This window comes from Lottia gigantea (assembly GCF_000327385.1).
Source record: "Lottia gigantea unplaced genomic scaffold LOTGIsca_22, whole genome shotgun sequence".
Taxonomy (NCBI): Eukaryota; Metazoa; Mollusca; class Gastropoda; family Lottiidae; genus Lottia; species Lottia gigantea.
The window spans coordinates 354900-380528 of NW_008708555.1; the positions used below are offsets into that span (position 1 = coordinate 354900).

The 25629-nt window shown below is 35.0% G+C and overlaps 5 protein-coding genes across 5 annotated transcripts in view; 2 read left to right on the plus strand and 3 right to left on the minus strand.

Moving 5' to 3' along the window:
* Positions 1-1098, minus strand: part of LOTGIDRAFT_115884 (hypothetical protein) — a gene marked incomplete at both ends in the record, with an annotated part of 12900 nt that extends 11802 nt beyond the window's left edge. The window contains 3 exons of the mRNA XM_009054525.1: positions 204-354; positions 492-624; positions 889-1098. Of these exons, the coding sequence (XP_009052773.1) occupies positions 204-354; positions 492-624; positions 889-1098 (494 nt within the window). The remainder of the gene's footprint in view (positions 1-203; positions 355-491; positions 625-888) is intronic.
* A 6718-nt stretch (positions 1099-7816) lies between these two features.
* LOTGIDRAFT_150024 (hypothetical protein) lies at positions 7817-13287 on the minus strand. The gene is made up of 10 exons (XM_009054526.1): positions 13084-13287; positions 12467-12692; positions 11968-12166; positions 11327-11519; positions 10861-11010; positions 10092-10211; positions 9570-9755; positions 9112-9249; positions 8482-8662; positions 7817-8057 (listed from the first exon to the last, which is right to left on the minus strand). The coding sequence occupies exons 1-10, from the start codon at positions 13186-13188 to the stop codon at positions 7936-7938; spliced, it is 1620 nt and encodes a 539-aa protein (XP_009052774.1). The 5' UTR covers positions 13189-13287; the 3' UTR covers positions 7817-7935.
* A 265-nt stretch (positions 13288-13552) lies between these two features.
* LOTGIDRAFT_231784 (hypothetical protein) lies at positions 13553-16351 on the plus strand. Its single transcript, XM_009054527.1, has 3 exons — positions 13553-13901; positions 14382-14517; positions 15196-16351. The coding sequence occupies exons 1-3, from the start codon at positions 13652-13654 to the stop codon at positions 15242-15244; spliced, it is 435 nt and encodes a 144-aa protein (XP_009052775.1). The 5' UTR covers positions 13553-13651; the 3' UTR covers positions 15245-16351.
* Positions 16352-17330: 979 nt separating this feature from the next.
* LOTGIDRAFT_150026 (hypothetical protein) lies at positions 17331-19651 on the plus strand. The gene is made up of 4 exons (XM_009054528.1): positions 17331-17410; positions 18272-18379; positions 18908-19077; positions 19556-19651. Exons 1-4 carry the CDS (start codon positions 17338-17340, stop codon positions 19640-19642), a joined length of 438 nt encoding a protein of 145 aa, XP_009052776.1. The 5' UTR covers positions 17331-17337; the 3' UTR covers positions 19643-19651.
* A 501-nt stretch (positions 19652-20152) lies between these two features.
* LOTGIDRAFT_159821 (hypothetical protein) lies at positions 20153-25246 on the minus strand (the record flags this gene model as incomplete). The annotated part of the gene is made up of 10 exons (XM_009054529.1): positions 20153-20685; positions 21273-21416; positions 21920-22001; positions 22145-22296; positions 22566-22745; positions 23227-23283; positions 23767-23880; positions 24222-24338; positions 24907-25083; positions 25228-25246. The coding sequence occupies 10 exons, from the start codon at positions 25244-25246 to the stop codon at positions 20153-20155; spliced, it is 1575 nt and encodes a 524-aa protein (XP_009052777.1).
* Between the last annotated feature and the right edge of the window lie 383 nt (positions 25247-25629).

A 25629-nucleotide genomic window follows, 5' to 3' on the forward strand; every position in this document is an offset into this window, starting at 1 on the left:
AATCAATATAACATTGTTTTATAAACAACTCCTTGTGTACCTGTAGATTTTTACTCAGGATTTGACTTGGACCAAAGGGAAAGAATCATAATTGTGTTGGTTTGTCATCTGCTAGGTGATTTGGTGCTGTGGGTTCGAGTCCTCCTCAAGATAACAAAAATTCTGATGCCTGTGCTAGTGCTTCTGAGAGAGTCGGCTCTCACCCCATTATACCTAGTTTACTAAAAGTAAAGATTTTAGTAGCAAATGAATAACTAAATAAGTTTTTTTGTACCTCAAATTCTATTTCTGCACCTGCAGCTTTTTTCTCTTCAATTCCTTTAAAAATTTCTTCACAGAACATTGGTACAACACCTTGAATATAACATTGTATTAGAGGTTAATCTGAGTTAACTTTATTTCAGGATCATTAAAGCCAGATTCACAGTCAGCATGTCCTTATTTCTTTCAGATTATATAAAAGTTTTGTATGTGTATGGAAGAGAATTTACCTTTATTGACACCGTAACCCACAATAGACCAACTTTTACCACTACCAGTTTGACCATACGCAAACAATGTAGTATTATAACCATTCCACGCATTCTTTAATATTCCTACACCAATATCATCAAACACACGTTTCTATAAATAGATACAAATACACAACATTATCAGTTAACACACATTTCTAAAAATGGATACATCATCAAACTAAAATAAATATTGATTAAGATGTTTTTCAGACTCTATATAATTGAAAGTTTTTCTGTTTTTTTTTCCCAAGGAGATGTAAAGTTCTGCAAAAATTGTCCCTTTTACTACACTTTCATTTCATACCATACAGAGTTTAGGGCCCACTATGCACCACTTTCCAGAATTTGCTGAAAAACTCAACATATCACTGACCTGGTCACAGAATTTTCTGCCATTAGGGTGTGAGGGGTCTTGACCGTAAAATCCCCCAGGCATCTCCTTACTGCCATCATGTGACCAGTAACTAAAATCAAATGCAAACTTTTTCTCCTCGCCATCTTCCGGGTCTGTGATAATGGTAGTTGGCCCTTTCATATCGATTATACATTTTGCGTTGCGTTCTCGCTCACGACGATTGTAAGGTTAGGTTAAAGAAAATAACAGGATATTTTGATCTGAAAATCATAATGAATTGATTGATAGGAAACATAAGCAGAGTAGTCTATTATATCAAAACTTGTTTGAAGAAGGGTACCACAGTTACAGAGGTCAACCACAGTCACAGATATTAAACACAACCACGGTCACAGATATCAACCACACTTACAGATGTCAACTGCAGTCACAGATGTCAACCACAGCCACAGAGGTCAACCACAGTCACAGAGGTCAACCACAGTCACAGATGTCAACTACAACCACGGTCACAGATATCAACCACAGTCACAGATGTCAACCACAAACAAGTCAGTCACAGCTGTCAATCGTCAGCTACAGTCTGTGATGTCAACCACAACCTGGTTGTCAATCACAATCAAAAATGACAACTGCAGCCACAGATGCATGAACAAAGATATACTTTATAATTATTCTTTAAAGTTTTAAATATAATATATAATGATGGTATGGTATATCTGATATCTTTGAATTTTTATTGATAGTTAAATTTTTTATTTTCTGCATTTATAAAATTCATTTATCATTCTTGTTTTCTGTATTTATAAAGAAAATGGCAGTAGATTTGTCTCTAATTATTATGTTTATTGAATAAAGATATGGTATCTAGTAAATATTGCAACATATTATTAATAATATAAACTTTTATATCGTAAAGCTAACTAATGACATATTGCAATATCATGTTTTATTGAGACAGTATTATATCTTATTAATTGTGTTTAATACAAAGAAATCAATTGGGAAATCAGTCAGCTTATTGAACTTCATACCAGTTCACTGACAAATACAATATATTTCATACTGTCCTCACACATTTCTTGGTTAATTGAATTTTGCTGATTTTGTGTATGTGAGAGTGAATATAAACAAGACTTTGCCTTCAATAAAAATTCTTTTGCTTAATTAAAACAGAATAAAAACACAGATCTTTCTATGAATTTCAAAAGAAAATGACCCAAACTGGTCCTTAGTGATAGTTACTTTATATTAATATTTCAATCAATGTTCTGTTACATGCTGTCTTCTTGAGCCAAATCACCAAGAAAAGATAGAAGATTACACGCTATGTAATATGTGCTATTATTAGTAATGTTATGTTGCTAATATTGCTATCACCAAGACAGAATTAAACTTTAAATATATTTATATATATATATATATATATACAGTTTTAAAGGGACAGGTTCACCATCCGTTTGACCAATCATACCTATGTCTCAGAAATGTGAATTAATTTTAACTAAGCCTATCAGTAATGGTGTTCACAGCTAACCTTCGAAATTTGAGTCTTCAAAAAAGGCGAACTTGTCCCTATAAACTAAATAAGTCTTTCTGTAAGACATAAAAATTACTGACAATTCATGCTTACACTTCGCTAACAATTGATACCCTCCTGGGCAATTTGCTCATCCCCCTTTATCAGAAATTCAGAACAAAACATTTTGTTTCAAGATAATTTTCTTGTAAATTTTATACGAAAGCGGCACTCAACCGCCCCCACTCGTTCAATCCTCACAGATGGCCTGTATCTCTGCCTTGGCACTTAGTTTTGTATTTCAAAGAACCTTTCATGTTATTTCAAAACAAACTTTACTTTAGTCATGGTTCCTCACTTTTAGAAACCAAACCAAAAGGATTGTCAAGAGGTTTTCTAGTCACTGATAACTCAATTTGAATGATTCCATTGTCAGTCAGACATCTGTGAGCATTGCATTTATTATAAAACTAACTTGTGTAATTAATGCTGTTTATCACAGTTTTTTATTATCAAGAAATCCTATTATTACAAACTGTATTTCAGAAATCTTTTTAGATAAAGGTCTATGACCCTGCCCTAGTTTAATAAGTATTACATGTATTAAATATATATTGAAATCTGTAACAATGTATCTAAGTAATAATGATGTAATGCTATATTTGTTATAGATTTTTGTTATTAAAGAACACAGACAGTATAACATATTGAACGGTATTTTAATGGTACCGGTATATAAAGTTATAATCTCAATCAATCACCAAAACAAACATTATTCTTCCATTACTCATTGATTTTTACATTTGTTTATAACTACCATTGCCTAGTCCTAGTTACTTATTTATTCATCAGTTCATTACAGACACATCAGAATATTATCTTATCCTCAATCAAATTTATTATCTATAATAAACACTGAAGACAGAATGTTAAAGAGAAAGACCTCAGAATCCACACAGGACAAGACATGCAGATGATTTTGAATTTCGCAAGGGACTGCACACACTTAGAAGTGGGAACCTCTCACATCCTTATTTTTGAATCAATCCTCCAGCCCCCAAACCCACCTATTCTTAGATTTGAGAAAAGAAATAGATTCAATTGATTTAAATAAACATTTGGAAGAATACATATAGAGTTTCTTCCATTTCCAACATGTATTTGGATTTGAAAAATAGAGTGGATTATACCTACCTAATGATATGCAATATATACATGTATATAATATTTCTGACATAAGCTTAAAAGAACATAACATCTAACAATAGTTATATAGTTTGTGAATTAATACCAGTATATTAATAAATAATCATATCATTATATCAATCTACAGTTATAACAGTTCTATATAATATACCAAGTGGTCCATATAATACATAATCTATTATTTATTTTGTAAAGTACCGGTATGACTATTAGTTTTGAATTTCAGTCATTCTAAGTATTTTTTAATTCATATTTTTCTCCAATTTCAAAATCTTGACAAACATGTTATTAAAAACTAATCAAAATCACAATAAGAAGGAAACTAATGATTATATTAATTAATAACCAGCCAGATAATGAAAGATAAATACTAAGTAAGTTTATAGATAGATCTAAATGAATCAGGACTTGTTGTTTAATAGTCTTCATAAAGGAGGAGATAGGGGAAGGGATGGGGTTGTAGGGATCAAGTGCACCCCTTTAGTGTCAGAGTGGTTTTCCTTCAATATTTTGTGTTTGTAATTTTGCTTTTTGATCTTTGATTAACTTAATTTCAAGAGAGTGATCATTCTCCTTTTCTACAAGGCAGACGTCTATTCCTCATATAAAATACATTTAACAACGCAAAGAGTGAGCTCACTTTTGAACCTGACTCCACAGCCAGTGCTTTTGACAATTTGGCCCAATGTTGGTATTAATAAGCATCATAAGCTGAATCAGGTAATACAATAGTGTGCAAGCTTACTGAAACTAGGGCTGCAAAAAGGAGCCAAACCGAACCTTAATGAGGACACAACACTGTCAAGGTTGATATTCCAAATGCAGAAGTATTGTAGAAATGTCATAGCCACTGTTCTCCGATGGCGGTTCTGAGGGCGTTTCCACTAAAATAGATTTTTGAAATTCCCTACATACATGAAGTGAGGGTACCTTTTGGGGGCATGCTATTTTTCTTAGAGGGCAAATTTCCTACCTACCCTATATTTGAATCAATAGACAGAGTTATATAAATCTATAAGACCTGATTGATTACTCTCTTAACATAATCCTATTGAATACAGTATTTATATTTATAATAACTGGTGATTATTTCTATACATCATTAGTTTCATATTGATACTTATAAATACTGATTAATTAAAACAGGCAGATCTACTGGGCTTGTTATTTTGGGGTAATGAGTCAAATATCTGGTTTATGATATGTAAGCTTATGGCCCTGACGTTAAATCTGAACCCCAGCACAGACTCATTCCTGGTGACTGGGCAGGCCTTCATTGAAACTAAAAGATAGCAATTTAATAAGAACAGGTACAAGCTCAATTCCAGCTAACTGTATTTAAGCTCAGTGAATTAAAATATTGCTTAAGCACCTGATAGAGCTCAAATACAGTAAGCTTATATAGCTGTTAGCCTACATATCCCTTCAAATACAATATAGATGGCTGTCAGAGCAAATATTAAGACTGTTATCCTATATTACCAAGCCTATCCATTTAAAAATTTGAATGTTTTAAGGTTGAAAAACAGATATCAAATCAATAATAGTATTTGAGACGATTCTGCCAACAAAATTTAGAAAAATTGAATTGAAGTGTTGCACTCTGACACCTATTTTGGGGCAAAAACGTATAAAAATCCTTTTTTTCCAGCTATTAAAGATAAAAGTTTCAATGCAGGCCTAGTAGGCCTACTGAGTTTGAATAAGTGCCTCATTCATAACTTAAAATAATTTATGCACCATTAGGCTTATGCCAGCTTTTATAGGCCTAGGCCTATAGATCAATAGTTCAAAACTTACCAAAGTTGAATTCCACAATCAAATACTTAATATTTGAATAGACTCCCATTCACACAAGATGACCTCCACCCCACCCTCTCTCTAATCTGCCATTAGTTTTGAAGCATAGCCTCCTAATAGGAGAGAGAGGAGGTGGAGATGACAGTCCCTGACAATAAGCTTACACAACTTTCACTTCAGAGCAATTTCTCTACGAGTATAAACCTGTCAATATCAATAACAATAAGGTTAATAACAACAATACAAATTACTGTCAGTCAATATTCAACAATAGATTATCATAAGTCATTGTCATAAACAATTTAAATGAAGGTCACCCACGTTCAACTTTCAATTCAATATTTTTAAAAGGATATAAATGGTCGAACACGAACTGCTACTTTAAGGTTCTCCGCCGACATTTTGGTTAAAAAATGTCACTTTCCGATTGAAAATTGGTGGAACTATCGCCGAGTTATTCAGCGACGAAGTTTAGAAGAAAATAACAGTAATTTTAAAAATGGATTAAGTTGAGGCCATGAAATTGTTTGTTGAGCATGTTGCTAGGGCTGCAAGGCGCACGCGCTAGGCGATGACGTTATTAAGTGTTTACCGGATTTACTGTAATTATTAATTGAACGCCATGACCTTGAGTTGTTATAATACATATTATAATTATAAAGACATAACAAGGATCGGGTTTCCGAATATAACCTAACCAATCTTATACTGTCAAGCTTGGTGTGCCTATAAAGTAAAACTGGAAGCTTAATTGGATTCCATTAAATGACCTAGAAAATCAATTAATTATATAGGTTCATCTAATATAATCTTCAATGGTCTACCAGGGGAACTGTAGATTAGAGACTGGCCTGGCCTTGCTAAAAGATTCCATTTGAATACGTCAAATTAAACTTCAATTTTTATTTATATCAATTTTCACCTAGGCTACTTTGACTTGACATCTTACTGAAAGTTATAAAGTTGCCGATAGCCTACAACGGTCGGGATGTTACCATAAAATTGATTTGTTATCTAGTATATTATCAGGGCATATACAAAGGGAGGCTAAAGCGTATAAAATGTGAGCAGAATGCCACCCTTGCTCTTGGTTTGTGGACTGTGGTGGCTCAGTGATTTAGACCCTCGTTCGCTAACCTGAAGGTCCAGAGGTCGAGATAATAACTTCGGACTTTTCAACCCGGTTTCACCCCTCAGTGATGCAGGTATCAGGGGCTGACTTTAAAAAAAAAGGCGTCTAGTCGTTCGGATGGGACAATAAACCGAGGCCTTGAGTGCTACAGACAGAGGTGAAGCCAGCTTTTCGTCCGAGGGGACGAGATATCTGAGATTGCCCGAATCTTTAACCTAGTTTAAAACATGCTTTCGGGGCTGCGAGGTGACTATCCCATCTGCCTCCGCCTACAAACTGTGCATGTTAAAGATCTCTCGACAGTTAGAAATCGAAAGAGCAGGCTTATGCCACTGTCCTGGCTCAATTTCCCCCATTGCACCCTGTATGGTGCTGCCCGTCTTCATTAACCAACATGGTGCGGTATCTTGGTTTAATAGAGCCCATGTTATGATGTTACAATAGTTACGTAGTAGCGCAAATAGGGCATAGAAACTGCTCAACGTTTATAGTGCTGAATAAGTTGTATCAGTAGGCTACTGTAGGGCAAGACAAATCTGGTAAGCAATCAGAACTACAAATGGACGCCAGAACACACACCTTGGCTTGTCAATTTACATTTAGATGGGTTCTGTTTTCAGGCATTAGTGACCAGCAAGAACACCAGTCTATTCCTTTAACAAACACAATGTTTCTTCAAGATTCCACAGTAGTTTAAATGATGTCAATTGTAGAAAATATTAGTTTGATTGTGCTCTAGAAATAAAGTGATTGTTATCCATAAAGACTTACTATATTTGGCGCCGAACACTAAATGCCAATGAAACAAAACACTCTATATATTGAAGGGGGAGTGAGTTAATAGGCTTGCTTACTAATCTGAAGGTCCTTGGCCACGTATTCTCGAAACGATCTTAGCGCTAGGACGTCCTAGAATCAATATTAGAAGATAAGAACCTAGGACATCCTAGCGCCAAGATCATTTCGAGAATACGTGGCCAGGATTCAATCCAGGCATAGGTCAGAGATAGTAACTAAGGATTTTTCAACCTGGTTTTCCCCCCTGGTCAGTGATGTAGGTTGGTCGTCCAGATCGGACATTAAACTGAGGCCCCATGTGCTACAGATCCTTCGAAAGTTTGAATACAAAAAAGTAGGCAAATGATGCCATCCTGGCAAAAATTTCCCTCATTGCACACTGCATGGCATTGCTATATGTTGATGGCACCCACATCTGTTGTGATCTCCATCATGATAGTTTACTAATGTTCGATACAGAGATGTGGGTGAATAAAAAAAAAAAAACTATATTTCTGAGTAGAAAATGAGATTTATGCAATTTTTTTATAAATGAAATTTACACGAAAAGCAGCACTTAAGATGACATAGATAATAAAATTATAAATAAATTTGATATAAAGGTTTGAAACTAGAAGTCGCTTGGTGCACGCACATCATCTATTTTTAGTATCATGCGTACTAACTGTGTTGCCAGGAGCAACTGTTGTTTTTTAGCCATCAATGTTTCTATGACTTGTTGATCTTTCATATCTGAAACAGACAAATACATAGAAGTTTTAGATTTGTAAAACTAAATTGCGTCCTTATCACGATATCAGGACAAACTGGAATTATCGTGATAAATGATTAGTCTCACGAAAAACAAGCCACACCCAGCAGTGTGCAACGAGAGAAACAATGTCAAGAAACAGCAAAATCCTAGTCATATCAATTTTCAAATGTCATTAGACCTTTAATGTGCTCAGCCTGCAGCACACAGAACCTCTGTTTACCCTCGAGCAACACCACAGTGTTCAATGGGAAAACTGTAGTATTTCCAAATGGTCTCAGTTTGTAGAACACAGGACCTCAGTCTTTTGTCCCATCTACATCACTCGGCACTTTTCTAATGATATTTTGCCATGTAGTTGTTAATTTGGACTTTAGTAATCCTTCACGAAGCAAAGTAACCTACCATTAGTGCCTTTATGTAAACAGTCAATACCAAGTCGGCCATTTTTCTCTTTCACTTGTCTAGACTTCACCTCGGCTAGTGTATGAATGGGAGCATGCCCACTGTTCTCAGCCAGGGCTAGAGGGATACTTTCTAAAGCTTCAGAGAACGCTCTTACAGCATACTGTTCTAGTGTTGAAATCTGAAATATATTTAAATATAGATAATAGTTTTGCACAGTTGATAAACTTCACAAAGAACCAGTATAATTTGTATATTATACAGAGATTTAAGTTCTACTATCAGTTAACTTCCTGTTAGCTTCATTGTGATGATACATTATTATCAAATTGATATGTGTTTTTCTCCTGTAGACAAGAACGGTTTCAGTAATAAAACTTAAATCAAGACAATCTTTTCCAATTCTTATTCTATAAGTATCCAAGTTGAATTCTTATGTGGCCACATGAGCACCACAATCCTTCCTATTCTGGTCTATTTGCACTTAAAAGCTCACAATGTGCCGTTTCAAATATTTAAACCTCTAGAACAGAGAAAATTATGCATAGATCTAACACTAACTCAATATTCTTTAAACACAAGCTCGACCTATATTATATGAATATGCATAGGTCCATTAGGATAATTTACCTTATCTGCTGCAGCAGCTACAGCCAATGAGCAGGCTATTTCAGGTGCCCCTCCCCCATATACAACACGATTATCTCGTACTAAATTACGTATCACACATAAAGCATCGTGTAAACTTCTCTTAGCTTCATCTACTATCTGAAATTGACAGAAAAGAAAAAAACTTATTTGTGCCCACCAAAAAATATAAAATAACATTTGTGCTTTTAAAGGATTATAGAGTTTTTGTTGGTCCAAGTTCTGTAAATTCTAGAACGACTTTATCTGGCAGATATAGTCATGTGTACATTTCTAGATTCAAAGATTAACTCACATAGAAATATATAGACTTGTTGGATTCTCAGATAACTTATATTTCAAGGGATATAACTCATATATCTTAGTTATAGCTTTAACCCTTGGAGTTCGTCAGGGGCAATGTAAGAGCCAAAGAAAACAAAAACAAAATATCAACTTACCATTTTGTTTCCACCTCTGATAAAGATGGTAACAGCTCGTGAGTTTTTACATTCTTCAATAACCAACATACGTTCTTTAGTCGTTCCGAAGGTTAGTTCTCTTACTATACCAGCATGCCCCAGTTTCTCTTTAGTTAACTCTTCAAATCGTGGTACAATTCTACCTCCAGTGGCTATAGCAATTAACTAGGGAAAGAAATGACATGACATGAAGTTTAAAGTCATACTCTTCTATACCTTTAAGCTCAAGAGGAAAGACAATAATGAGAAAAATTTTGTTAGGATCAAGGGATGACTCTGCTATTTTTAACTATGGAATGTCTTTAATGCATGCAGCCTGCAGTCCACAAGGCGTTTGTTTATGATTCCTCCTAACTACCAACGCATTTACCACATCAGCTCCTTTCAACTGTGGCATGTAGAGCAGCTACCATTGTTTTAACAAACATAACAGTTTTTCTCAATGAAAAACAAATCAAATTCTTATTGTGCATGAATTTTTCAGTTTCAAGCTTCACTAACCTCTATTTCTGGCCCACCGACCCATCTAACAGCTGGTAATTCACGTTGTAATAGAAGATGGTTAGCCTCGTCATCAAAACCCCATTGACAGATAACTAGGTTAGCTCCCTTGTCTTTAACCTGAAATGAGTATAACAGAAAATTTTGTACTTAAACAATTAGTAAAATATCAAAAGCTGATTGCCAAAGTGTGGCTTCTGATGATTTTTCAGGATATGCAAACATTGCAATGCTTACACCTCACAATAGATTCTGATAGAGTCATTTGTACGGACAATCATACAAGGTACAGTTATCATTGATTGTATTATAGTCACTAAGAACTTGACAATAGTTGTCGAATTCTCAATAAATAGTAACTAGAAAGTTTATTTAGCATAGTGTCTGAACTACCTAGAATATATAAAAACTAGTAGATATTCTCTATGCTTAGTAAAAAGCTTATGAGGAGATTAGAGTTTTTATTTGGCTTTTTATTTGGCTGCATTTACCAGTCCGGTCTGTTAAGAGATATCAACTTGTTATTTGGCTATATTTGTCTGTTTTTGCAAGTCCTGTCACAATAGAGATCTGGACATATTTTCATGTTTTTTTCTGTATTTATTTGCTAGTCATATTTAGTATTTTCACACTTGAAATTAGGTACTTAAAACTTGAAGAAATCGTGACCAAGAAGTCAAATCAGGACAACATTGACAAAACAAATCTCAAGCAAAGGGATGATGACAAGAGAAAATATTTTTCAGAAAATCAAAAAATTGTATCTTACCTGCTGTACCATACTTTCAAACTTGTTGAGTTCATATTCTCTCAGGTTATGGTAGTCCTCTACTGATGTTACATCTAACTTATGTTTAGTTTTCGGCTTTGGGGGTTCAAAGGGGCAGGTAAGGATAGCCATCTTAGCATCTTTGACTGTCTGTAAAATAGAAATTAAAATAAAATACATTTTTATATCCGACCTTTTTGCACCTGTTGGGGCCTGTAGAGGACAAAAAGGAACCCTTTGTGAAAGAATCATGTGCTAGATTCAACAAAAATTATTTAAATATTAGCAAATAGTATAAGCTGTGCTGACAAAAATTCTGACAAATAAATCTTCTTGAAAGACTCGAACTTGTTTCCACAACAAAAATTTGTAGGAAATTTTTACAAACTGGACTTTGGTGAGGTCCATTTCTGTGCCTAACTGTCTCGTATGAACAAAATCATAGTAGTCTTATGTTATTATTTACCTTAGGCATCTGAGGATGGCTCATATCTTTATCTATAACAACACCTTTAACTAACATAGTATCTTCTAACTTTCCTCCAACTTTACCTTCTACTTTAATCAACTCAAAATCTACATCTTTACGATTCAAATCAGCTACAGCTAAAATAGCATCTACTGCTATCTCAGCCATTTGACGATGACATCGATTAATACTGAAAATAAATAACATTAGATATAGGAAGACTATCAAGGATATGACGATGCATAAGTTACAACTAATAAAATATATATCAATATATCCATATTTAACAGTGGAATAAAAATGGAAACAGTTCGCACTGCAAAAAGAAGCGTCCATAAAACTTTTGATAAATGAGATTATTCTTTCAATATTGTTACATTTAAACAATGAAATAATGCATATTTCCACACATAAAGTATCAAGGCATTTGCGAATAATGTCTCTTATTGTTTTAAATAGACATACATTCTATGAAAATATAAATACATCAGAACGGGTTTTCAGAAAAGGTCTGTCTTGAATTAAGTTTCTTATTGATAGGGCACAACTTGAGCAAGATATCAAAGCAGAGAAAATTTCGGATGTATCGAAAGCTAGCACATTTTAGCTATCACTTCTTACAATATTTCTTTACTTACATTTTAGAGCCAAGTGTAGTCATAGCTAGTCTGATGAGGGGTTCTGGTTTCTTCAAATCAACATCAAATTTATCACTGATTTTATCTAATGTTTCAACAGCAACTCTGGCGGCCATTTCATATCCATCTGCTATTCTAATAGGGTGTATACCACGATCTAACAACTGTTCTGCTTGTTCTAATAAAGCTCCTGCCAATACTATAATAAAGAGAAATGATTTTGAATTTTATCCGACACTTTTTACACCTTATTAGGTTGTGACATCATGAATTGTGCAATTTGTAAAAGTTCTCTTTGAAAGGAGCACATTAAGCTATACTCTTTTCTTTTACAGTGCTGTCTTATACGTTCTCTATACAAAAGAGCACCAGTACAAAGTCTTAATTTTTGTTCCACTGTTTGACAACATTATTCCAATCTACTGAAATGAATGGAATTTTACATCTACTCTTTTGATCTTTTGCTTAGGGTCAATTTCTCCAGATGCTCTCAACTTACCAACAACACCAGTAGTTCCATCACCAATTTCATCATCCTGTGATCTTGATAACTGCACCATCAACTTAGCAATCTGGTGATCCACGTCCATTTGACCCAGAATAGTAGCTCCATCATTGGTGATGGTCAAATCACCATCAGGACTGACCAACATCTTATCAAGGCCTTTCGGCCCTAAACTCGTCTTCAATACACTTGCCACTGATTTAGCGGCAAGAATGTGACTCTAAAAGGTAAAGATTCTCATGAACTGATCCTCAGAAAACACATGTGTAAAGCAATATCATGATATGACAGACTGGTGAATGATGGACCATGGTATGGTCATTTCTTCAATCCAGTCGCTTAAAATCTCGGAGTAATAAAATTTTAGCAGCACTGTGAAAACTGTGATAAATATTAAGGGTATGCCCACTCTCCTGGAACACTTATCTGCATCATCAATACACACTTTGAATCCATTTCAATTCCGGTAGCTCACAACTGCAAATGACATACTTCGCAATACTTTAATACATTTCAATAGTAGACTTTTTCAGCATAAAAATGCATCCAAAAAGTATGACACATCAACATGCATGAGCATGAGAAAAACAGCAAGCCGACACTTTACTTACTTTGTGGGCTTCAATGCCGGTCAATCGGGTCTTGTTCTCTTGATCCCGAAGGATGATGAACGGACGGCCATATTCATCGAAAGCTATGGATCCTGTGCTAGCCATATTTGCAATAAAATCTCAATTTTCTACTGTAAATTCTTCAGATCGTGGTGGATTATCTCATCGATGGAATTTCAGCATGAAGAAGCTTCTAGATCGCCATAATTCTAAATGCAGTAACGTAAAATCTCACGCAACGAAAATATTTTAATTACTATGATTATTGTTATTGCCCTCAAAAGACAAAATACAATTAAGGAGAATCAATTTGTGTGCATATTTTCTTTAAATTTGCTTAATCATTTGTAAAAAAGGTTAAGCTACGTACATTACTTTGCTAAAGTTTCGTTTCATGTTTAACTATGTAGAATCCTATAAATTTGTTAAACCGGATATCACAATTTCTCGCGAGATTTCAAAGGTAAACAATAAACATAGCAACAAGACGCTTTTCACTTCGTCTGACAGGTTTTAATGAAGTAAAACACGAAAAATTTGTCTTTTGTGAACAAAACAAATTTTTAGAATGTCGTTTTTCGGTTTGACACAATTAGGATACCAGAACAAAGTCAGGGAAGGATCAGCACCGGCCAAAGCAGACCCCATTCGAGGAAATCGACAACTTGGATTTCTTGCTCTGCCTCCGTTGAAAAATGAGCAAACGAAAGAAAGGTCAATCGTTCCCGAAAACCAGACGTCTTCATACGGTCCGGGCCCAAATGGATCCTATGTTGAATATACCAGAATGAGAAATAAACACATTAGAAATCCAAAAGGTGAGTATCTATTTCTTTTTTTTTCCTACATAAAGTAGATCTAAGTAAGAACTGACATATAAATAAGTCAAGTCGATCTAGTGTGAATAGGAATGTCCACTGCTCCTTGGCCCTCAATTCCCAAACCTATGCTAGAAATGTTTGCAACTTTGAATCTTTGCAGAATATTTGTTTTGTAATTTATTGACAGATCAATTCATTGGGTAAGTTAGAATTTAAAGCAGTTCAGATTAAATTTAGACTTAAGCTGATTATTATTATGGTCGAGTTTAAACATGCTATGGCATGCCTTTGATTATGGAAAGTTTTGAAATTGTTACAATCTGATGAAGTTTATAAAGGATGACCAAATTTTCCTTTGCATATTGATAAAAAAAATTCATTTTTTGGGGCGCATGACAGTCACAATTCTTGTTTTGCGAAGATAGCAAACAATTACACATGAATGTTAGTCTAATCCTAATTTCTATCTATTTTCAGTAACATATGAATTATATAGATTCCCAGTGACAACTTCTCATCGTTACGGTTGGTTTAATGTGGATCAGCCATTAAAAGTACGAGAACCATGGACCCATGTTCCTAGAAAAGTTCAAATAAACTCAGAAATGACAAGGTATGTATACTTCATTAAGCAGGCAGACTGCTGTGTGCTGTTATAAGTAACTTTTAACTTTTTTAAGTATGGCCATATTAGCTTGAAATCTGTAGCAAAATATATTAGTTTGTAAATGGAGGTTAACTTTCAGATGAATTTTATATAAGACATCAAGGCATAGGCCAACATTGATCAAAGTAAGAGAACACAGAGAAAGGGAGGAATGAACCATCAATAAAAATTACTACCGTATTCATTCTGTAGTGTCTGATTATTGTCTCTAGTGATTAACAGACTAATTAGATTAACCAGTGATTAGTAAATTGGTAGATGTATTTAAATAATGATTAGTCATCTGTTGTTAATTAGGAATTAGGTACCTTGCCAGAAACGTAGACTCATTCAGTTGTCTGTAATAATAATAGCTAATTAGCAGTAACCTCGGGTCATGTTTTTGGAAACAGGCCATAGATTATCATTCAGTTATGTATATCAGAAGCTTACTTATTTTATAACCAATAGAATCATAATATAACAGTTGCTAGTCCTGTAGTATCTTCACCATAGTTTGTTTGTGTTTAGCAGGCAGTTAACCTACCTTCAAATGGCTGATATATGAAACGAAAAAACGAAATGAAACGATATTAATCTTAGACAATAGAATCCATGTTTTTATCACAATGATCTTTATTTCAGATTTGTAAATGAGATGTCTCTAACCAATCGTGAATTTTCTCTGTTTTAATCACCTAATATCCTGAACCCTGGTATTTATTATGTAAGAAAGAATTTGATTGGCTGTTATTTTAAAGAAGTTTGTTTTGAGCTATCTGATTGGTAGAAAGATATTTGTTATGTATTTTGTTATTATGTATTGTTAGCTATAATTATTTGTTATGCATGTATGTTGAAACATCTTCAAATTCTTGGTCATTTTCGCAAGGTTTTCGTTCAAATTTTCGCTACCAGGTACTGTATAATTGCGATTACAATCCCCACCTGTTTATACCTCTTAAAATCTAAAAAAAACAATTACTAAAAATTTGAAGTCACAAATACTGTATAATTTCGATTATAATGCGCACCTATTTATGCTTTTTAAAAATGTTATTATGCAGTATATTATAAAGCTTAATTTAAGAATCGTTGGTGATATTCTTTCAGAGCTTCAATCACACATCGTATGTACAGTTTAAACAACAATAGAACTTCCATTCTTGAGAGCTGACTAAGAATTTGAAGATGGTGTTTTAATTTAAAGTAATATTCCCAAATAATTTTAGATACTATAAACTGTTTGATTTAAATTGGATAATTAACACAAAACCACACAATGAACCACCGTTACTATGTTACATTGTTGTACCAGTTCCAACTTATGTCTTACCATGTTCGTTTAAACCACACCCTGTAGTTTCGTGCATGTTAAAGAGACGATGATGTCCAATACGCTATTGCCTTAGATAGTAGTTGTTATATTTGTAGACTTGCCATGTTCGTAAGATTTTTCACAACACAATGGCGTCTGGACCATGTACCATTTCTTGTTTGTATGGTATAATATTGTATGGAAGGAGCACTTGTTTATCATGTATCATGATAATTGTAATCCAAGTATTTGTTTTCAGTCTATGCAAGAAGAACTCTTTATGTAACCTTATCAGCATTATTCTTATTTAGAATTGGAATTTTTAGATTTAAACCATGCGTACCAGAGTCACTAATAAGAGACTTTTTAAAAGCTTATGTACCATTTATAAAGTTGTGGTTTTATTAACTAATAATGTGATATGCAAAGTACTGTGATATTTATGAATACTTTACTTATCACGAATAAATTATTCAAATAACTATCGATATCTTTAAAATGTTTTTAGTTTCTCAAATGCTGTACTGGTATCTCCATTTGTAAGGACTTGAATATAAATGACACCTACCCAGTTTTGCATGGTAACGAGCTATAAGCGACAATTTTCTAGGCAACGTATCGTATGGTTCTTACAAATAATACACACGAACATCTCACAGCCATTTTGAAACCCTACCTCGACTTAATAAGTCGAATTTCTAAAATGACTATAATATTACAACGAAGCAATTTTTAAAACTTTAAATGTGATTTGATTGTTTTTTTTTTGAAATATATTAACCTTTTTTAAAATTCGATTTTTCAGTGCGCGTTATTTCAATGTAAGAACCTTACGTAGCTTCACAATGGCCTCCGCCTCAGTCTTCATAAAGAGCAGATCCCATCGTGCATTCCAAGAATCAGATTGTCAAGAATCAGATTGCTACGTTTTATATAGTTACCATATTCAAAGTCACACTGCTTCCGTCAAGTAACCAACAGTCCCGAACCATCAATTTGATCCTGATCCCACGACTATCAACAACTACACAGTCGTTAACTTGTCATCTACAATCTGTCAGTGTCTCTACTATCATAGGGACTGGTTGAACCAAGTTCACAGGGACCCTAACCCTAAGGGGGCCGACATTTCCAGAAAAAAATACAAAATTAAAAGACATTTATAAATGAGTGAGAAAGCATAGACTTAATTAAGCATAATTTTTCTATAAACAGGCATTAAATTGACTTAAAGAATTCTCGGGGAGAGGCCCCTACTCACGTTAGTCCACGGGGCCCCACCCACTTAGTTGAGCCACTGCTACTTATCAAGGCCAATGAGTGAAATAGTACTTCGATCAAGAGATCGTATGATCTTTATCTCGAGTATAATCTGTACGCGATCTTCTCAGATTTCATTGTAATTGACACCTGTCATTTCCCAATCACGCTCTATCCTTCTTTTAAAATCTACCCTTACACAGTACAACATGTTGGTATACCTCCTTCTCGCTGCCTTACTGACTGATTTCTCCTCGGCTGGTGTCTTTTATAAAGACTGTGGTAAGTTGTCTCTGATCTTTCTCTACACCACGGAAATAATCACATTATACCTATACGCACGTAGGAGTTCAAACACTTTAAAGGAGAACGGACGAAATACTCCCATTTTTCGTGTTGCGGCAATACTACTGGATTTCTCCTCTGCCTCTGTAGTATCTAATTTAAAGATTGTGGTTAAATTGTTTCTGACTATACTTATTTTAAACACTACAAGTAGGTAATTCTTATCAAATTGGTGTATTCTAAATGCTGAAATCTATTAGCCTCTACTTGTGACCTAGGACAGTGCTTCTACAGTACATCTTATATCAACCTACACTACAGAAATGTTGTGGAGCTTCTATGAATCATAGGGTAAAAGTACGTACGAGATAAAGTTGTCCGTAGTCATCCGCAAACGCAAAAAAAAAAAAAATCGCTCACTGAGCCATCTGTTGCGCTTACGGAGGTGTTGAGTTTGAGGACACATGTATGCAGAAAATTGGATTTGCTAAGGATTTGGATAGATTTAGACCATTTTTTTTATTGAGTATGCGTTTCAGTTCGAGTTTGTATACACATGTAATCACAGCCTTATACGCATTATATAATGAGAAGTCTAAATCATTAAAGGAGACATGAAACAACATCTTATCTATAGTCGACAAAATACATACTCCCACTTTATGTCACGGGACGCAAAAATACCAAAAATCTGTAAGAAACTTTTTTAAGCAAAAATTAGAAGCACTCTCAGAAGAAACATTTTCCCTACCTTTGTTTAGTAGTATATATACGCCCTTTACGAGTAGCAAACAAATCCAAAACGAATTTAACAGTTAACTATTTAAAGATATGTTAAATGTGGGGAATTTTTTCCAGGCTCTGTAGATGGAACCATCAGTAATATTGAAGTGTCATCATGTGCTTCAGAACCCTGTCAATTCCAGAAGAATACCAATATCTCTGTTACCATCGATTTTACCTCAAGTAAGTTCTACAGTTCTACTTGACGACTCGACCAAGAATTTGGAAGTTTTCTAGCCAGTGTATCGTACTAGGTGACGTCATAAATTAAACACACCAGTGAGTCACTCGAGTTTTTAATTCAACCGTTCTGATTCATTCCACCCCTGTCGTTCTTTTAATTCCAAAAAGAGAGGGCGTCACTGTTGTAAAACCAAAGCTTTAATCCTATGGTAAAAGCCATTGCATTCATTAATTGATGGTATTTGAGATAGCGACATCTTAATCTGTCTCTAGAATTACAGGAAACATAGTGGTTAACACCACGTTCCTTTCGTAATGACACACGCCGATTGTATCGTGAAACTATATCATTATCAATTGCCCAAACTGAAGCGTAGTGGATAAATGTGTAACAGAACTCTTCAACCGAACATAGTCTATAAAATCATTACCATCAGAGTCTAAATAAAGCAAGTATGTATGTTTGGATAAGTTTTTTTAAACAAATTGTAAATAGTATAGGCCTATATTTTGTTTTGTTTATTTTAGAGACAGTCGTGTCTAGTGCTACTACTGTCGTACATGGGATTATAGCCGGTATTCCCGTACCATTTACTTCAGTTCAACCTGATGCTTGTAAAGATATGTCTTGTCCACTAGCCAGTGGAACCAAATACACCTATAAGAATCAAGTAGCTGTATTGCCTATCTATCCTACGGTAAGTGTGTCTATCTATCCAAATCGAGAGCCTATGTATCAATGAGTCGATCTGTCCAACAGTGAGCTAATCCTTCTGCAGAGGACGAGGGAGTCTATCCAATGGTGAGCCCTGTATCTATATAAATAGGCCAGTATGATATATTATTCAATATTCGCTTAAAGTATCCGTTTTGAATAGGATTACCCTTAATCTTTGAAGATATCATACATTAAAGCTATCATGTTTTAATTAAGACCGTTTTTAAAGGTCGTTCATCATCATAAATCACCCTACTTATCAATGAAACTTGACCGTCGTCTACCCACTATAATATAACACAAATCTCGAGTCTGATGGAAAATATTTAAAATCACTCACATCAAAAATAGTTTTATACAAGCATGGTAGCTTTAAGTCTTCTTGAAATCAATATGACGAGTAGGCCTATGCTTCAAGATACAGCCCAGAGGTATGTGTGTATTATTGTTTATTATAGATCCAGTTGGTAGTCCAATGGGAAGTAAAGGATCAAGACGGAAAGGATTTGTTATGTTTTAAAATTCCAGTTAGAATAACAAATTAAACTAATTATAAAACGAATTCTCCTTTTACCATTGATAGCCATTATGTTTTAATAAATCCCTCAACTATTCAGTCAATAAATCAATCAGCAAATCAACCATTCAATCAATCAACAAATCGATCATTCAATCAAAAAATCAACCAGTCAATCAACAAGTCAATCAACAAGTCAAATCAATCAGTCAATCAACCAACTATTTTAATCAACAAATAAAAATTCAGTCAAAATATGCATTCAAGTAACAAATAAAAAAAAAACCAACCTTTCAATCAACAAATCAATCAGTCAATCAACCTATAAAATCAACCATTCAACCAATAAATCAAGAAGGTCTTGATTTTAGAGTATTGTTTCGATATGTCACTGTTGGAAGATTAGCTTTCTGTTGAGGTATTCTCCGATGGAAACTGATCAAGCGACTCAATGGATCTCGAACTCGTTGAGGCTTCTTCCAATTTAACATTTTATCAACATATCGGACGGATGACTCGATATTTCCGACGATCCTCCTTAATCACTCTTATAAGAGTCTAGTATCTCCTGATTTATTCCCAAAATCTGACCGGATCTTATTTCTGACACTTCCGGTGTGTTTGTTGTGTTTGGAGCGTCTAAAATTTCTTTACTCTTTTGATTTACAGTTTTGGGAATATCGTATTGTACAATTTCTGTTGAGGTTACGTATGGATTAGAGACGTCAGCGTTACTTGTATCACTATGTGATGTCACTTCCGGTTTTACCTCAGTTATCCGTTCCACCGTAACACTGATTGTATTCGTCTGCGTCTCGGCGCCATTTTGATTTTCCTCACTGATAGAGACACTGACTCGTTTATCATTGGACAGTGTGAAGACTCTGAACTGTTTGTCCTCGTTAAAATCGCCATGATAGAGTGGGTTCTCAAAGCCTGCTCTGTATTCCCGTTGATGTCCCTGTTGGACCATACGACACGAGTACAAGATGAAGGCAAATATCACAAGAGAGAGCACGATTACTAATGCAGAGACACCTACTATACCACGATAAGTTAAACCATCCGCTTCTGAAATAAAATGTAAGGGTGTAATAGAAAGATTATATTGTAAGGAAGCTGAAATTGATCTCTATTTTGACGACCTTACTACCAGAATTTGTCTTGCAGGCACTCGAAGTATGGTGCATATTCCTTTAGCAACGGTAGTACATGTATATCTTCAATACTACATAAACCTAATATGGATAATATCGTACCATTGCTAGAGGAACATGAGTAAGGTTCTGATAGAGTTATCGAGTGCCTGACAGAACAGTCCCGATACTATTTTTCTATTTAAAGATTAACAGAGCTCACTATTTGCAAAATGAAAAGGAACAAATGATCGAACTCTTACACAAGGCCAAGAAAACACAGCGGTTAAATGTTATCCCCCTTTCCTTAAACCTTTGTTATATTTTATACTATCTAATTTATTGACAATAAAGGTACCGATATCTCCACAATGTCAAGTAGCTCGTTATGCCCGAAGGTTGTTAAGATGGGGTACTGACTGGAAACTTTTGTGGAAATAAGGTAACTTATAGTGTCGTCCACTTCAATCAAATATCCTTACCTGCCCTAGTAATTTACTATTAGCTTAAAGCGATACTCACCGGTAGTAGGACTAGGATTTAGTATATAAGATATAGCAGGTGTTGTTACAGCTTGTATCGAGTTCCTGGTTATCACACTGGATGTTCTGGTAGTCCATTGTATTTTGGTGGCACTAGTAACTACATGGCCAGTAGGAAAACCAACTTAAAAGTTACAAAAAAAATAAAAGAAAGTACATGTATGACGGTCATTGTGGTGATGTCATGATATTGTACACAATGAATTGAACATTGAATTGATTCAGTTGGTTAGTAAATGACAAGTTGACGTTCGCTTCCAGCAGATGCTGATATCGCAAACTAGGTAGTTGTTGGTAGATGACAAGTTAACGTTCGCTTCCAGCGGATGCTGATATCGCAAACTTTGTAGTTGTTGGTAGATGACAAGTTGACGTTCGCTTCCAGCGGATGCTGATATCGTAAACTAGGTAGTTGTTGGTAGTCGTAGTAGTTGGTAGTTGGATTAATTGATTCAGTTCATTTTGACACATATTATGCATATTTTCGTATAGAAAAATACACTGTTTCAAATTTGTTAGAAATAAAGTGCGGGTGCAAACCATTTTTGTAGGGGAGAGGGAGGGCAAATGCGTTCTCCACCCCTGTACCGCCACTGACTATGACGAGTGGAGATAGTGCTATCCTACCTTTGGACGTGGTTCCTGGGATAGGTTTCTCACAGATAGAATAGGACAGGATTATAAAACAGTTATAGTCCATCCAGCCGCCCTGAAACATAATTAAACTGTATTACATTCACAGATATTCGGCCTTTTATTGACATTATATAATTATCACATTAACCGTGATTAAGACATGATAGCTTTAAGAATGAAAAAACAGAACATCTGTTTGATAAAGACTACTCTCACCTGTGGATTAATGTAGACGCAGTTTTCATGACCGTTAAGATTATTGGGTTGATTATTGCCCCAGTTTGTGAAGGACACACTACGGTTGTCGACCCATTTAAACACCGATTCCTTTTCTATATCATTCAAACCAATCCATGCCGAGTCATTGTCTATAGATAAAATCAAACCAAGGACCAATTTCATAAAATCTTACTAGAAATTATTTCACCGAGCCTTCAAATTAATGTGTGTCAAGAATTATTATTAAAATGACGACTCGTCTGTTTTGATACCACGCCATATATAACGAAGGTGAAGTATATTGGAGGGGATGATACGATTATCGTACAGTTCTAGTAATTCTGAAGACTATTTACATATATTCAATACCCAAATCAACCCACGAAAATGGCGAACCATGGCCTTTAAATCAACTTACACATGGCCATTAATCCACGGATAAAATCATTTTCTAGCTGATCTTCAATACTAATTAGACTAGCAGTCAGAGTCTTACAGACATCTCGGGCCACCATCCAGGGGTATTCCTGGTCTAAAACTTGGTAACACGAATCTTGATAGGCTGTCCATTCTTCACCACACCCAAATATCAAACCCTCTACAATATAAATAGGTTTGCTCTTATTTATTGCACGTTTCTAGTCGTTTGGATGGGACAATAAACGAAGCCTAGTGTGCTACATGCTATGTCCCATTGGACGTGAAGTAGTGTAAGGTATAGTTGTAATCTGTCTAACGTTTGTCACACACATGGTGCCTCGAAAACTTAAAGATCTTTTAATCCAAGAGAGTTGGCTGCTACTGTCCTGGCAAAAGTTACCCCAAGGAGCATTGTATTGGGTTACATATCTCGGAAATAGTTATATACAAAATATACTTGCTGAACTAGAGGTTCTTTGGTTTTTATAATAGCAATGGTGAAGATTTTGCTTTATTTTTCGCTTCCCCTTCCGGCTGCTGTTTTCTCTCTACTAAGCGAAGACTATTGCTACTGTCCTGAGAAACGATCAAATCACATTGCGAATTCATTAGCCTAGCCAAGGGCAGAAAAAAAGGATGCTATACTGTTAATCATTTACCTGGCAATGTTGAAGATCTACTGACAGGCAGTGGAGTAGTGGCTGGAGTTTTCTCCCCTGAAATAGTAATATAACAATGTGGTTAAAGTATAACTGTATACCCCTAGTCTTTCTTTAGAATAAGTATACAATTTCTTTTTTTCTCAAATTATAATTTCACACTTGAGGCAAATAAATAAATAAATGATTACTTTTAGACATAAGTGTCAGGTATTCAAATTTTTACGAAGTTGGCATTACACGTAATGCAAGGAGCTCTGACAATTCTTGTATTTTGTTTGTCTTGTCGTGTGTTGATGTATGAGTAATTGTTGATGTCTGAGGAACGGGGCAAAAATAATGAGTCCCAAAACTCTTTAGGCCAGAGGTCTAGTCAGAGGGTCTGAGATGAAATTAAAGGGCTTAATTTCCACTTCAAAATAAGAAGGGACCCATTCCCCCTCCCCCTAAATACGCTTCTGATTGTGAGATTATTCCACGAGAATTCCCAAAAGTGTAATAAAGAGTTATCATTTTTGATTGTTAAATCAGACAACTTACCCCTCTTCTTACAAATAAACGCCGTTTTATTCTGACAAGGGAAATCACTCCATTTGCCTGTTGATGTCAAAATGGCGCCACAATCTTCACCATTGCCGTTGTTATCAGGCTGCCCTAAGAAAAGAAAAGCGATTATTTTTTTGAAGTCGTACTAAAATAATAACTGATAACAGACAAAATGTAATTGGTCTAGAAATACCTCCACGTCGTTCATGATTTCCGAATTACAGAGTTGTGTCCCTTGTTGGTAGACAACAAATAACTATATGGTAGAGATGCCTAGCACAGAAGATAACTTTGCGGTAAACTAAGATCAATGTAACGGTAGATACGCAATTTGTCGAAAGTTGTCAAACCATTTACAAGAATAAACTTTGTGATTTTCTTAATATGTACGAGCATACCTCATCGAACCCTCGATACAAGATACTGACAATCTTAAGGCCTATACCTACCGTCGGACCAATTTATATAAGCTAATGGTGTACGGTCGATCCACTCCCAGCCTCCCTCATGGTTTAAATCATTCAAACCTAACCATAGATATACATTGGGTAAAGTGAGAACTCTACCTGAAAATAACACGTTTAACATTATAAAAATCTATTCTCACTTTATATTCTGAAAGATGTTTCAGGTATAACTAAGATAGGCATTTATGATCTTTCCGACAGATACAACCATTCAACCACGTAAAGGATCCAGAATAGGTTTTTAGTTTATGTATGTATATTATGAATATTTATAGCTTGTATTTGCTCGATTCCGATTTCCCGAAGGCTACAACGCCAATTGATATTATAAAAAAGAGTCGGATTCTGCCCCAAGCTGACCTGTATTCAAGCTGAATACCAACCGATCATAGTTCAAGATACATCTACAAAGACAAAGGGAGAGATGATTGATATTCTTAAATAACTAACTCATATTTAATTAATTGTTACTTCCAAGATCTTCTATTATTGACTGGCAAACATAAAATCAAAATCTGTTGGTCTCAGACTCTGCCAGTTTCAAGGTCGACCTTAGTCTCCTTAACCCTTCAACGATAAAATGTTAGTCATGATATGCTAAGTATTTGTCAGAATACGTTTTATTAGGCCCTACTATAATATGTATAAAGGATAAATCTATTATTACCAGTTAGATATAGCTGTTCTTGTGGATTATTGATACTGGCTAAAACACTGCCTTGTTCCGTACAGAATTGTTTTGCCTCGAACCAGTTCAGCAGGACCTCGGGGTACTGATAACAACTTCCAGTCTCCCTACTCCGTTCCCACAGGGGACCACAATCCACGCTGTTAACTGTTGGTGCTACAAAATACCAAAAGCATCGGGTATCACAAGGAGATAGTGATACAAGCGTACGTGTTTAAACAGCAACCACGAAGAAAACGTTCGCCAATTTGAGAAATACCCTTATGCACACAGTTATATCCCCTCCGTTTCAAGTTTTACCTCTTGTGTTATCCTCCATTTTCAATCTCCAACTTATTTATTTTATCCTAGTTCTTTTCTACTTATGTTTTTTGTAACCCTGTCTGGTGTTATAGAACCTAGTGTACACTAGAAGCATATATAATTCGGTAGTTGATTTATTCCAGAACGTTGCCCCTAGCAGTCCAGTAGGGACATTTTGCAGATCAGAGACATTCTACATCCGCCACTATAAAACAATAGCATGGGCAATAAAGTAATGGTTTTATTCAAAACTGTTGTGGTCTGGTTACTTATTGCTCGCTGGATACTAGGATTTAAATGGAATTGTGGGAAAATTGATAAATTCTAACCTTTATTAGTTATTTTCTGCGTAGCTTCGGTCTGACTTCCGGTTCCATCTTTAAAAATAAATGAACATTA